At 35.8% G+C, this 15,725-nt stretch overlaps 1 protein-coding gene across 11 annotated transcripts in view; it reads left to right on the top strand.

Moving 5' to 3' along the window:
* The window catches only part of LOC6034957 (mucin-5AC), a 66,622-nt gene that overhangs the window by 38,832 nt on the left and 12,065 nt on the right, over positions 1 to 15,725 (top strand). For 9 of the 11 annotated variants that reach the window (XM_038249923.1, XM_038249929.1, XM_038249928.1 and 6 more), the window contains 5 exons: positions 5,919 to 5,982; positions 6,903 to 7,077; positions 7,161 to 7,276; positions 7,351 to 7,727; positions 7,817 to 8,038. In XM_038249923.1, coding sequence (XP_038105851.1) covers positions 5,919 to 5,982; positions 6,903 to 7,077; positions 7,161 to 7,276; positions 7,351 to 7,727; positions 7,817 to 8,038 — 954 coding nt within the window. The remainder of the gene's footprint in view (positions 1 to 5,918; positions 5,983 to 6,902; positions 7,078 to 7,160; positions 7,277 to 7,350; positions 7,728 to 7,816; positions 8,039 to 15,725) is intronic. The other 2 variants (XM_038249933.1, XM_038249925.1) reach the window with 1 other exon arrangement.

The following is a 15,725-nucleotide window of genomic DNA, read 5'->3' as shown; positions in this document are numbered from 1 at the left end:
CTGTTTACCATGGTTAACCGCTAGTTGGTGTTGTTAAAGCACTGCTGATGGTTGTCCTCGAGCATACGCCTGTTGACTTAACCTCCGGCGGATGTTCCGCAGTGACTTGGAGAAATCGTCCAGGATCGGTGACAAGAGAGAAGGCATCTCCATGACGCACTCGTTCAGAATATCGTCAATAAACTTGTACACGACCTTGGGCAGCGGCGATTCTGGAGTACTCGGTGGCCTTTGCGTTTTTTTTTTTCAAATTTTGATCAATTTATTTCCTTTTTAATGAAACATTAAACAATTTTCATGACCCGATTCGCTTAATGGGCTTGTGCCCCACAGCAGCACCAACGGTGGCTTCGTCTTCGGCGTCGGAACGCACATGATGTTGAGCAGAATCTGGCCGATGCTGGTATCGGCGGTGGCCATTCTGTCCGGCATGCTGTCCTCGGTGGGTTTGGCCACGTTGGCGAAGATGAAGCCCGTTCCGGGCGTGGAACTTGTCGAGCCAAACCCGAAGCTGAATCGTTTGGCTGCCGATGGACTTGGTGCCGCGGCCGTGTTTTTCGTCGTCACTGGTACGACGCTTCCAAACGTGAATCCACTGGTGGCCGGCTTTGCGGCCGTTGACTCCTTTGTGTCCACCTTGCTGCTACTCTTCTTGGCCTAGATATCATCCAGATACTTTTCGTGATCCTTGAAGATCGGCCTCAGCGTGCACACTAGATTCTCCTTGACCTTCTCCGAAATCCAAGAGGCCACGGCCACATTGAGCGCCTTCACGTTGGCTGCATACTCGTCATCCCCGGTGTTCGTGCCGACGGAGCCTTCTGTGTCCTCCTTCGGCCGGCTGCCAACCTCGGAAAAGACCATCTTGCTCGGGTCAGTCGTGGCACAGATGGTGGCTCGCAGCGCGGACGTCGTGGCCGCCGTCCCATAGATAGGTTTTGATATTCCACTGAGAAGCGAAAATGGACTGGCTCCTCCATCAGTAGGCGTCACAGCCGGTGCCAACGTCACCCCGACGAAGTCCTTGAATGCATCAAACACCGACGACCTAGCCGACGACGATTCACCGCTGCCCGCGGAATCTGTACCGGCGATTTCGTTTTAATGACGCGTTTTTTAAACTTATCCTCGGAAGTCTGGGCAAATCGGCCCGCCTCCTCATCCTCCTCGTTCCAGTTGTCTTGGTTTAGGCCGGACTGCGCACCGCGTTTGGCCATTTGCCAGGTTAGAACCAGGTTAGCCACTTCAATTCTCAGATGTTGCTTTACGGCCGCAACCACGAGTGATGTTTTAGGTTTGTTTTGATGTTTTGACGTTTGTCCATCAGCCCAAGATAACATTTGAAGGGTAGGAATACGCTAATTGATTAGCGATAATTCTAATCAACTAGTTGTAAATTCTAATTAACTAAACGATTATTTTTAGTTAATTAGAGCATGTGTCTCACCCCACGGTCGTATCAACAAAGTTCAAAAAAGCCAAATATAGAAAATTTTCTCAGCTTTTCAAAAATTGTTTTTTCAAAGGTGGGCAAACATCGGCACTAATTTTTAAAAATGAACGCGACATTTTTCATAAGAGTTACCTTAAAATGACTATAACTTGAAAACGGTGCACTTTATAACAAAATCTCTAAAATAATTTTTGATTGCAAATTCGATTTTACATCGATATATAAAGTTGAAAAATTTGTGCGACGAATATTTCGATTTTTTGAAAAAAATGTGTATTGAAGTTTATTTTGTATTTTTTTTTCAATATTACTTTTCGGATGAAAATATAAATATAAAGTTCTGAAAACTGATAATTTAGAGTATTTGAAACATTTTCATAAAATAAATCAATGATTTTACGATGAAGCAAATAAAGTTCTACAGGAAAGCATAACATTTTCTGTATTTTACGTAGTTTTGGTAAAATTTTGTAGTATTCAGGAAGAAACACACTCAGAATAATTCGGAAACTTACAATTTAGATCATTTGAAACATTTTCATAAAATAAATCAATGATTTAACCGTGAAGCAAATAAAGTTCTAAAGGAAAGCATAAAATTTTCTGTATTTTACGTAGTTTTGGTAAAATTTTGTAGTATTCAGGAAGAAACACACTCAGAATAATTCAGAAACTTATAATTTAGATCATTTGAAACATTTTCATAAAATAAATCAATTATTTTACCATGAAGCAAATAAAGTTCTAAAGGAAAGTATCAACTTTTCTGTATTTTACGTAGTTTTGGTAAAATTTTGTAGTATTCAGGAAGAAACACACTCAGAATAATTCAGAAACTTATAATTTAGATCATTTGATACATTTTCATAAAATAAATCAATGATTTTACCATGAAGCAAATAAAGTTCTAAAGGAAAGTATAAAATTTTCTGTATTTTACGTAGTTTTGGTAAAATTTTGTAGTATTCAGGAAGAAACACATTCAGAATGATTCGGAAACTTATAATTTAGATCATTTGAAACATTTTCATAAAATAAATCAATGATTTTACCATGAAGCAAATAAAGTTCTAAAGGAAAGCATATCATTTTCTGTATTTTACGTAGTTTTGGTAAAATTTTGTAGTATTCAGGAAGAAACACACTCAGAATGATTCGGAAACTTATAATTTAGATCATTTGAAACATTTTCATAAACTAAATCAATGATTTTACCATGAAGCAAATAAAGTTCTAAAGGAAAGTATCAAATTTTCTGTATTTTACGTAGTTTTGGTAAAATTTTGTAGTATTCAGTAAGAATCACACTCAGAATAATTCGGAAACTTGTAATTTATATCATTTGAAACATTTTCATAAAATAAATCAAGGATTTTACCATGAAGCAAATAAAGTTCTAAATGAAAGTATCATTTTTTCTGTATTTTACGTAGTTTTGGTAAAATTTTGTAGTATTCAGGAAGAAACACATTCAGAATGATTCGGAAACTTATAATTTAGATCATTTGAAACATTTTCATAAACTAAATCAATGATTTTACCATGAAGCAAATAAAGTTCTAAAGGAAAGTATAAAATTTTCTGTATTTTACGTAGTTTTGGTAAAATTTTGTAGTATTCAGGGCGTCATCCATAAAGTACGTCACGCTCTAGGGGGAGGGGGTAGGCGCAAGCGTGACAAAGTGTGACAAGGGGGAGAGGGGGGTCCGTGAGACTGTGACGTCACGCTAGACTATTTCCTGAATATGTACTGAAAATTCAGTCAAAGAATTTATCTAAAAAATTTTTTTTTAAGTAAAATATATCAAGGCTTTAAGAAACAGAATTTTTGATGATAGATTTAATATGATTAAATCATTAGATTAAAAACTGTTGATGGTGATTTCTATCACTACAACATTTAACAAATAAAAATCTAAACACAACCTGTAAAATTAAAAACTTTCTCGATTGAACTCCGAATTTATAAATAATCCTATTTATAAATCATGTAATAATTATTCAAAAAATCAATATGGATAAGGGGGGGGGGGGGACAGAATGTGACGTACTTTTCGAAGGGGGTTGGAGAAAGTGTGACAAAGTGTGACATAGGGGGGAGGGGGGGTTAATTTTGGCCGATTTTAGCGTGACATACTTTATGGATGACGCCCAGGAAGAAACACATTCAGAATGATTCGGAAACTTATAATTTAGATCATTTGAAACATTTTCATAAAATAAATCAATGATTTTACCATGAAGCAAATAAAGTTCTAAAGGAAAGCATATCATTTTCTGTATTTTACGTAGTTTTGGTAAAATTTTGTAGTATTCAGGAAGAAACACACTCAGAATGATTCGGAAACTTATAATTTAGATCATTTGAAACATTTTCATAAACTAAATCAATGATTTTACCATGAAGCAAATAAAGTTCTAAAGGAAAGTATCAAATTTTCTGTATTTTACGTAGTTTTGGTAAAATTTTGTAGTATTCAGTAAGAAACACACTCAGAATGATTCGGAAACTTATAATTTAGATCATTTGAAACGTTTTCATAAAATAAATCAATGATTTTACCATGAAACAAATAAAGTTCTAAAGGAATGTTTAAAATTTTCTGTATTTTACGTAGTTTTGGTAAAAAATTTTAGTATTTAGGAAGAAACACACCCAGAATGAATCTGAAACATATAATTTAGATCACTTGAAACATTTTTATAAAAAAAATCAATGAGATCAATGATTTTGCCATAAAGTTCTAGTCATAAAATGAGGCATTTTTATTTTTTCTGTTATTTTACGTAGTTTTGTGATTTTTTTTTTTTGAGAAAATAATGGAAATTTGAGAAGCTCATCATAATCCTGAGATCATAACGGAAATTTTGATATATAATTTTATGGGTTTTGCTAACATTTTAGCAAAGTTATTGTATTTTTGCAGCGTAGCAAAAATGTTCCCGCTTGAGTCGCTTTTCGGAAATACACGCGGAAAAAAAGTTGCTCCGACTAATTTAGTCGTAGTAATTAGAGGATTGATCAAATCGAGATCTGCAAAGTTCTAGGGTCATCTGGAGATCCGTACAAATCTCTGGAAAAAGGAATCATCCAGATTGGTTAAGTTTTGGCTGAGAACCAGCGAGTTGAAGTTAGCGTTCCAACTTTTTTTCCGCCTTGGACGGAGGAGTGTTATAAAACATATATTTGTCGCCTATATAACAAGCGATTTGTAGATGTTAGCTCAACCAATTGGAAATCATTACTTCATTCATAACAGTCCATTCTTCAAAACATTTAACCCTCATTGGTTGGATCTTTAACTTACTAATATAGTGTATTCGCGCGAGCCAAGTAGCTGCTAGTGTAGATATTCTGTGCCTTTTATATTTTAAGCGTTGATAATATAATCATTATATAAACAGAAATGGTAATGTTCAGTTGAAACAGTTATATTAATTTAAAATAACAAATAAGAAATCTAGCAGGAAGTTTCAAACAGACTATTAGTTTCGTGTGATTGACCAGATTGTGATAAAATTTCGTACACAGTACACTCATGTGTGGACATTAAAATCATTTTTAAAAAGCTTTAATTTGTATTTTTTTCAATTCAATTGAATGTAGTTTTTATTCAGTAAATAATCAGTTCACAATTTGTTATAATGAAACCTAATTGAGTTTTGGAGGTTCTTTCAGCTATGTTTTAATAATGTTTGTCCATGGACACAATTGATTATACTAAAAGGCTAATCAAAAGTAGGAAAAATTTCTTACAAAAAAAACCTACAGAATTTTTGTAAATTTTATTTTTTGATGAAAACATATATTTGTATATGAAAGGAGTTCACGATTTGCCTTGCTAATTCAAAACCAAAAAGAAATTTGTCATGAAAGCTTTATCACAATCAGTTCATGCTCGATTCAAACACTCAGAAAACAATTATTCAAAAAGATATCAAATTCAAGATTTTCTTTCATTGCAAAAAAAAGTTTAAAATTTGATCAACATCATTGGCACATAATCGGCTATATTAAGTGAGTATTAGTAGTATCCCCCGAAATCATCCACGAGTTTAGTTAACAGGATTTGTTACGTGAGGAAAGTGCCAGACACAAGTCACCATTCCCCAGTACTATCTGCCCCCTCTGCTCTCCGCTCAGCTCGTCAAGTAAAAAGTAAAAAGAAACTGTTTTAAATTGCAACGAGTGTAGAATAACAAAAAATCTGTACAAAAACGAGAGAGAAAACAACATTTTTTCTGCATCACGTTACACGTGGCTCCACGATTCAGTGATTTTGGCTCCAAAAAAGCAGAATCTGTACCGATATGTAGACACATTTATAGCAGCGTTATTCTTCTCGTTTTTCACTATTTTTCTCATGTTTTTTCGGCGTCGATTTTTTTTTCCTTTTTTTACCTTTGATGTTTGACTTTTCTTCCCGCATACACACACACACACAAACCCTCACTCCACATGCAGCAAACGCCCACGAACTGGAACCACTGGTGAACGACGTCGAAGCTGAAAGGCCGCAGCATGAAAAGTAATTATGGTTCTTGTGTTAGATTGTTTGGAACTTTGCTTGTTGCTTGCCAAAAAAATGTGGCGGGATGCACTGAAAATGGTATTTTTTTTTTACAATGAAGAAGTGAGTCACTGAAAGCATATTGAAAAGAAATATGTCGGATATTAACATGAATCGAACGATTTTCAGTGACTTTTCTTTAGAAATAAATTGTAAAATCGAAAATAATGATAAAAAAAAGTTAATATAAGTAAAATTACCTCCCTTAGAATCAAAATGACCAAACATTTCCTATAAAAGGACATGTCCCTCGATTTATGTCAGTTGAGTTTTGGGAAATGGCAGCAGTTTTTAATTTATTTTTATATTTTTTGATGAAAAAAAAACTACTTTTAAAATTTTAAGTACGCCATTAAATCGAGCTTACAGTATGAAAGGTTAATTTTATAAAAATCAAAATAAAAAAATGGGTTTCCCATACAAATTCTCATATAAAATTCAATCGCTTTGTGCAAAGTGAGGACCAAAGCTATCGTTCCTAAACTTAAGGGAGTTAGGACACAAAAGAAACTGAAAAATTGCTGTGCTGGAAAATCTATTTTGATATTAAACCTTATTGAGGCATACAGTTGAATGGCGCAAAATTTTGAGTTATATTTTTTCGACGATCTATATTTTAAGAAAAAAAAATAGTCAAAACAAATTAAATTGAGTTATAACATGACTTCAAATGGCAAAAGCAAACTTCCGTTTCCGTTTCAATCTGACGATTAAACAATATGCAAGTTATTTTTCTCAGTGCATCCCACTTAAAGCACCGCAAAAAGCATTCTCAAATTCCCCAAAGTGGGCTGCCATTTTTCTTTCGGCAATTTCCCTCCACCACACATCAAGTGGAGGGGTTCATTAGGGCCTCCTAATATGTGCGCATTTTCCAGACGTGACATGGCCACCGTCGTCGAGCACAAGCTGAAGGCGTACCGGAGCGACAAGGAAAAGTTCGGCTTCGAGCCGGAACTGGACGCCGGTGGGGACGGGCGGGCCCACGCGGGCTCCGACAGCACCTGGTACAAGGAGGTGATTGAGCTGCGGAAGAAGGCCGGCGAGTACAAGGTGAGTTTGTGGCGGGGGCTTTTCCGGTGAAAGTTGGGATCGATGGAAAATTGATGTTCGTTTTTTTTTTGTTTGCTACGCAGAGCCGAGGATGGGGCGTAGAAATGAATCCGGAGCTGTTCAACAAGCAGCAGGAGCTGTGGGAACAGGTGTCCCGGAGGAGTTCGCTGAGCGCCCTCTCGTTGGCGTCCAGTGTCAGGTACGATGAGTTGTCTGGAAAAGCTTCGGCAGGGTGAGATTGACGTTGATGGTTTTTTTTTCTCTGTCTTGCAGACCTATTACCAAGGAGGAGAAGGAAAAAGAGAACAACAAGAAGAGTTCACCGACGAAGCCTCACGCTGGCGGTCGTGGAAAGTTCCCCGGCAGTGCACGACCCGTTGACATGGGCCGCACTCTGCCAGATGGGTTGGCCTTCTCTCGTAGCCGCAAGGACAACGTCCGGCACCACCTGGAGCGTACCACTGGCGTAGAGATGGAGGAGGGAGCCCTGCTGCCGTCACCGACGCGGGAGAAGCTGATGCCGGCCATTCCGCGCTCCAAGGGAGACAGTCCGCAGCGAGGAAGTCCCCAGAAGACCGGGCTGTCCCGGCACGGAAGTCCTCAGAAGGGAAGCCCTCAGAAGAGTAGCCCCAAGAAGACGTCCAACAAAGGTTGGTTGAAGCGCGACCTAAAAAAAATAAAAACTATAGAATAGAAACTGACCAAAATCCCAACTTCCCCTCCCCTTTCTAACCGACAGACCTCTCCATTTTAGGACGATCACAGTCGGTTGGACCGACCGTAGCTAGCGACGGCAGCACAGTCGGAACCGTCGGCGGAGGTTCGCCGAAACGTCAGATTCGCTCTGGTAGCACTGCCACTGCCTCAACCGCTTCGTCGGCGGCCAAAGCGCACAACAAGAAAACGCCGACGACTACGGCCACCACGCCATCCTCCCAGCCGGAACGCCGACCCAGACCAAGTAAGTGACTCGGCATCCGAAACCTCGACTTGTACGCGTGACCGTCAACCAGTAGATTCCGGACTCTTGAGTTTTCTTTTCTCTGATTATTCTACAACTTTTGTTCCCACTCATCTGTGCTCTATTAGTTACTTTTAGTTCTGTTTTACCTAACACGTTACCAGTTACTGTTGTTGAGCTCATTTACCCCCTCTTAATCTCGAAACCCCAACGAGTACTCTCTCTGTCCTAATGGCAAAAAGCACACGAAACAAGGAAAATATTTCACTTTAATGAAAAAGCCCTACAACCGGAAAGCCTCCGCAATCCTATCCAACACATAAGTCACGTACACACACACTTACAATACACACTTAATCCCACAATGACTTCCACTTGCTTTCTATCATCCCACTACCACACATACACACACACACAGACCTTAAATGTTAAAAGCATGAATTAAACCAGCGCCCAATGTAAAGCATGAACGAGTACAAAAGTTCCCTTTAATGTTTTGTACTACAATTCATCCGTTTTCCACCAAACAACAAACACATACACACACACACACACACAAAAGTGCAGCATTTCAGCGACTCATATCAAGTGTGGTGGTCAGTAGTTTCCAACCTCGGCACTCGGAATCGACCTTAATCATGTTAAAACTATGTTATTTGAATTTTTTAATGCATTATCTCAAAAATTTGCAAATTTCCAATCATTACTTTTTTTTAATTTGGGTAAATGTTTGTATTAACCCTCTACAACCCAAATCCATTTTCAGGCTATTTTTGATCTTAAAAAGCATTGGAAAGAAGACTTGCGATCAATTTGCTGATGTTCACTATTTGAACAACTTATTTTGTAATACTGTTAAAAGAAACTTGCCTGCTCACTTCCTATTGAGCTATTTATCGCTCGATGACGGATGAAAACGCTTTTGGCAACATTAGAGAAACGATCGAGTTTGATGCTGTTCCCCTATTCTATGACCATAGAAGACATTTTACATTATCAGTGCGTTCTACAAGTTCATTGACAGGATTCCGAGTCACGAACATTTCCTATACCTTTAACATATGGACTGTCACAAATCTCAGATGGTAAATTTGGCTCAAAACCTTTTTCTTAGATGTCAAAAAATATTCAAATATATTTAGTTAGTCTCCCAAGGCATTTTCATAAGAAATTTTAGTGATATCAGCAACTTTTCTGAAGAAATATTCCATAAAATAAAAAAAATAATCTTTAAACAACGACGAAATATTTCGGTATATCCTACAAAATGTCTGGAAAGATGTTCATTCGAGATGCCAAATATCAGACATACCGAATCTTTTATCTTTATTTTCTCGAAAAAAAATACACCGTGCGGTTGAATCTTGTCTGACCATAATAGACTTTGGAAATATTTTTGTAAAATGCTTGAAAAATAAATGACAATAAATAATAAAATAGTACATTTTGCAAACCCGCGGTGAAACTGACAATTTTTCCTGTCTTTCTGGTTGCTAAACAGATCTTCAACACTTGTATCGAAAAGTAACATTTTTAATATTATTTTGTTTTCAACGGTTAATTTACTTAACACATGTATGTTTTACATAAAGTTCCATTCAAATAGCTTTTTTGCAATTCCGTCGTGAAACTACTTACTTTTCCTGTCATTCTTGAACGACGAAATAGCCTACTTTTCTGTACCAAAAATAACAGAATCGAATAGCAACACTTTTCAAAATAAATGCTGAAAAGTTCTACTTTTCAGCACTGAAATGGGTGCTGAAAAGTTGAACGTTTCAGCACTTGTTTCGAAAAGCAACACTTTTCAACATTTTTTAGATTTAAACCATTTATTGACAAAATACATGAAAATTTGACTTAAAATTTCACTCAATGGGTGTTTTTCGGAATTGCAAAAAATGTTGTATGGAACTCGTTGCAAAACTTGATTTTTTCAGCACTTTTCGTATTTATCCAACTCGGTGAACCTCGTTGGATAAATGTATGACTCGTGCTGAAAAAATATTGATTTCGCAACTTGTTGCATAAACTACTATTATGCAACAAGTTGCAAACACGATTTTTTCAGCATGAGTCGTAGTTCTTGTATTTAAACATTGTCAAAAATGTTAAAAAACAACTGTTTGACAGAAATGCTGAAAAAATCAACTTTTTAACATGAGCAATTCCATGTCAAATAGGGAATCGGTTGTACCCGACCCTCTCCGATTTCAATGGATCTTTGTAGACATGTCATCCTAGGCATATATAAGCCATTTTTGTGTATATGGAGCCAGTAACACTCGATAATGACATTTGAGAAGGGCGTACGTGTTTTCAATATTTTTGTATTTCGTAATTTAAATATTGCTGTATCTCGAAGCCGTTGCATCGTATCAAAAAGTGGTCAGAGACAAACTTGTAGGAAATTTGACGGGATTTCCGAAAAAAAATACACTGAAAGAAAAAAAACACTCCACTTTTATGAGATTTTTTGATTTTTCAGTTTAAAAGTTTAAATTAAAATTTGAAGGTGAGCTCAATTTTTTTTTGAAAATAGCCTTAGATGTTACAAAATGACTCACGAAAAATGCAGGATGGAGCAACTCACCTAAAAAAATACAAAAATCATTTACTGAAACTGTTTTTTTGAAAAGTGCTCTAGACGTCAAATTTTTTAAAAACCAAATACGGGAATCGATTCTCCAGACAATTTTACATAAAAGTCTCCATATTGACCATTGCCCTAAGTCCAATCCTTGAGAAGTTACAGCGGTTTTAAAAATAAAAATGTTGAAAAACTAGGTTTTTTAAAGGTTTTGGGCAATTTCTATATGACGGACTTGATTTTTCAGTTTCGAAAATATTTTTACCGAAAAGCTCGTCCCATTTCCCATAAGTTTGTCTTTGACCACATTTCAATTGGATGTATGGGCTTACAGATATAAGCTAATTTATTATCCAGGTTACTTTACTACACTGAAAATATGTTATGTTTGAATTACGAGCAATGTAATTAGCTTATATCTGTAAGCCCATACATCCAATTGAAATGTGGTCAAAGACAAAATTATGGGAAATTGGACGAGCTTTTCGGTAAAAATATTTTCGAAACTGAAATATCAAGTCTGTCATATATAAATTGCCAAAAACCATCAAAAAACCTATTTTTTCAACATTTTTATTTTTAAAACCGCTGTAACTTCTCAAGGATTGGACTTAGGACAATGGTCAATATGGAGACTTTTATGTAAAATTGTCTGGAGATTCGATTCCCGTATTTGGCTTTTAAAAATTTTGACGTTTAGAGCACTTAAAAAAAAAACAGTTTCAGTAAATGATTTTTGTATTTTGTTAGGTGAGTTGCTCCATCCTGCATTTTTTGTGAGTCTTTTTGTAACATCTTAGGCTATTTTCACAAAAATTTTGAGCGAAAAAAATCGTGGGCTCACCTTCAAATTTAACTTTTAAACTGAAAAATCAAAAAATCTCATAAAAGTGGAGTGTTTTTTCTTTCAGTGTATTTTTTTTCGGAAAGTTCGTCAAATTTCCTACAAGTTTGTCTCTGACCACTTTTTGATACGATGCGGCTTCGAGGTCCAGCAATATTTAAATTACGAAATACAAAAATATTGAAAACACGTACGCCCTTCTCAAATGTCATTATCGAGTGTTACTGGCTCCATATACACAAAAATGGCTTATATATGCCTAGGATAACATGTCTACAAAGTTTCATTGAAATCGGAGAGGGTCGAGAAAAAAGTACCTAAAAAATTTCTGTTTTGGGCTGGAATTGCTCACATTCGTTTTAAGTGCTTAAAGTAGAACTTTTTAGCACTTATTTCGAAAAGTGTTGCTATTTGATTAAATTATTTCTGGTACACATAAAAAAAAATGTGAATTTACTCGACACGGAAAAGATAAATCACATGTAAACTCGGTTGATGTAAACTTCATATTCGACGTAAACGATTGAATCACACGTAAAATCATGTTTTTACGTTTAAATTGTTGCAAAATTACATCAAATTGCATTTAAATTTATATGTGTAATGACGTGCAAAAGTGTTACATCATTCGGAAATAATTGTTTTGTATACAGACAAGTACTGCCGCTCGAAGCTAGTCCGTCCCATATGTAATTTCGTCAATTTTGAGGTAATGATGCAGTTCGGTTCAAAATCATGTAAACTATCAGAAAAACCAATAAAATTTGGTACTTTGTTCTAGAAAACCGGAGAAAATCCACATTTTCGTGAAATTCTAACACGTTGCCTTATGGGCGGGACAAATTTGACATGCGTTTTTCTTGGCTTGCTGATTTTACATATGGGACGGACCCGATTAGAGCGGCAGAGTATGCCTTCTGAGATTTTTAAACAATAATAAGGGATAAGTCTAAAGCTTACAAATGGAATAAAAGTTTTTTGTTTCCACAAAAAAAAGATACAAATATTTGAAAAGGGTTCATTTTAAACCGTAAAATCGCTCTAATTTTTGAATAAAATGAGCTAGAAACTGCTCTTAAGAAGACACCATATTCACCAAAAATAAAACAAGGTAGGAAGGAGTTGATGTCTTTAGCGCAGTTGTTCAAAATTGTCAGCATACAATACTGCTGAAGAAAGTATTTTCCTATCTCTTGTGGGTTTAGAAATAGTCGTTTGAAATGAATAATTATTCACGTTATGTGAAATTCTTTTATACTTAACACGAGGAAAAACATTTTTGATTGATGCATTCTGAATCAAGATTTTATTATTGTTTTCTAAAACAAACATGGCTGAAACATGCCTGACCGGGAATGATACTAATTATAAGTAGTTTGAAATTGTAATTATATAACATGTATAGGAAACATCAATCAGTAACATTAATGCTATAAGCTACATAAATGAAGAACGCACCATGCAACAGTGGAGTTGGGAACCACTGATCACATTCCAAGGCAAGACGCCATATGTTAAGCACTTACAATCAACGCTTTTCTCAACGGCCTGCCAAACGAGTCAAACGTGCGATGGTGGCATGGAAAAGTCCATGCACAATTGAGGCACCACACCAGCCACATACAACTTGGAATAGATAGCTATAACTACTAAAGCCGAAACAAAACGACGTAACAAAGCAATGAAGATTGGCATCAGCTGAGGAGAGGCACTGCCCACCCCTAAATTCCCACCTACTCTCAGTTAGAACATTCGTAAGGGAAAAAGAATGATTTAAAATAGCTCTCACTTTAATTCATCTTGTCTATTTTCCGTTGCCACTGCCCCGTTCCATAATCCAAAAGATTCTCGCTGGGTTACACAATTTTCACCTATAAAAATACATCTAGACACTCTAGTCGTTTAGTTGACGCAATGTTATACATGTCTGTCTCATTCTCTACTTTCCCGACGTATATCAAACTACTTCCTCTTCCTTATATCGTTTTTTGTTTGTTAGGTGTTTTACCCTATAGTATGTAGCCCAACGAATGGGACTAAGCATAGCAAAGCCATTGTCTCTAGGATGTGGACAATCGTGTGTTCTATGCTCGGGCTGTAGTCCTGTGTACATTTCATATGTATAGAGATAGATAGTTGGATACTAGCATAGTGTGAGGACATGACTTCCATTCTGGATCGTTTTTTAAAACGTTCTCACTCTGGTGACGACGACACTTGACTTTTTGCCAACCCAAAGTGACACCTTCCGGAAGAGTTTCGTTTTCTGCTTTAGTTTGTTTGATTATACACTGGGATTTAAATAATGATGCACACTCAGATTTTTATGCCGAACTTCGGCAGAATTCTGCCGAAATCAGAACAACTTATCGCTCGGCAGAAATATATGCCGATTCTCGGCAAAATGTGAGTCATTATACCGAATTCTCGGCGGAAAATGACATTTAATTTGCCGAAGTTCGGAATTTTTCTGCCGAAGAAATCAGTTGTTCTGTTTTCGGCAGAATTCTGCCGAGCTCGAAAATCAAAAATGAGTGTGTGAAGTTGGTTTATTGGCTACTAGTGTTTTGGTTTAAAAAATGGTCTGTAGTTGTACTATGATCTATAGAATAGTACTTTTTGTGTTAATCAGGGTTGACAATAAAATATTATTTAATTTTACTGGATTTTAATTTTTTTGAGTATTTAAAAATGCTTTGCAAAACATTAAAACAGGTTAAAACCATACTATTTTGGGAAAATTTATTGACACCACGCAGTGAAACTTAAACAAAAAAAATGTTTTGTACAGTATAGAAAAGAAAACAAGTCCGAGCAATTCCATGCCAAATAGGGAATCGGTTGTACCCGACCCTCTCCGATTTCAATGAAACTTTGTAGACATGTTATCCTTCGCTTGTATAAGCCATTTTTGTGTATATGGAGCCAGTTCCACTCGATAATGACATTTGAGAAGGGCGTAAGTGTTTTAAATATTTTTGTATTTCGGAATTTAAATATTTCTGTATTTCGAAGCCGTTGCATCGTATCAAAATGTGGTCAAAGACAAACTTGTAGGAAATTTGACGGGTTTTTAAAAAAATAAAAATACACTGAAAGAAAAAAACACCCAACTTTTATGAGATTTTTTGATTTTTAAGTTTAAAAGTCAAATTTGAGGGGGAGCCCACGATTTTTTTTCGTTCAAAATTTTTGTGAAGATAGCCTAAGATGTTACAAAGACTCACGAAAATGCAGGATGAAGCAACTCACCTAAAAAAATCATTTACTGAAACTGTTTTTTGAAAGTGCTTAAACGTCAAAAAACCGAATACGGGAATCGATTTTCCAGACAATTTTACATAAAAGTCTCCATATTGACCATTGTCTTAAGTCCAATCCTTGTAAAGTTACAGCGGTTTTAAAAATAAAAATGTTGAAAAAATAGGTTTATTGATGGTTTTTGGCAATTGCTATGTGACAGACTTGATTTTTCAGTCTCGTAAATATTTTTACCGGAAAGCTCGTCCAATTTCTCATAAGTTTGTCTTTGACCACATTTCAATTGGATGTATGGGCTTACAGATATAAGCTAATTTACTATCCAGGTTACTATAATACACTGAAAAAATATGATGTTTTCAATTATGAGCAATGTAATTAGCTTATATCTGCAAGCTCATACATCCAATTTAAATGTTGTCAAAGACAAACTTATGGGAAATTGGACGAGCTTTCCGGTAAAAATATTTACGAGACTGAAAAATCAAGTCTGTCATATAGAAATTGCCAAAAACCTTAAAAAAACCTATATTTTCAACATTTTTATTTTTAAAACCGCTGTAACTTTACAAGGATTGGACTTAGGACAATGGTCAATATGGAGACTTTTATGTAAAATTGTCTGGAGAATCGATTCCCGTATTCGGTTTTTGAAAATTTTGACGTTTAGAGCACTTTTCAAAAAAAAACAGTTTCAGTAAATGATTTTTGTATTTTTTTAGGTGAGTTGCTCCATCCTGCATTTTTCGTGAGTCTTTTTGTAACATCTTAGGCTATCTTCACAAAAATTTTGAACGAAAAAAAATCGTGGGCTCCCCCTCAAATTTGACTTTTAAACTTGAAAAACAAAAAATCTCATAAAAGTTGGGTGTTTTTTTCTTTCAGTGTATTTTTATCGAAAAACCCGTCAAATTTCCTACAAGTTTGTCTTTGACCACTTTTTGATACAATGCAACGGCTTCGAGATACAGAAATATTTAAATTCCGAATTA

The sequence above is a fragment of the Culex quinquefasciatus genome, chromosome 1 (genome assembly GCF_015732765.1).
Source record: "Culex quinquefasciatus strain JHB chromosome 1, VPISU_Cqui_1.0_pri_paternal, whole genome shotgun sequence".
Taxonomy (NCBI): domain Eukaryota; kingdom Metazoa; phylum Arthropoda; class Insecta; order Diptera; family Culicidae; genus Culex; species Culex quinquefasciatus.
This window is presented reverse-complemented; position numbering and strand designations above follow the sequence as displayed.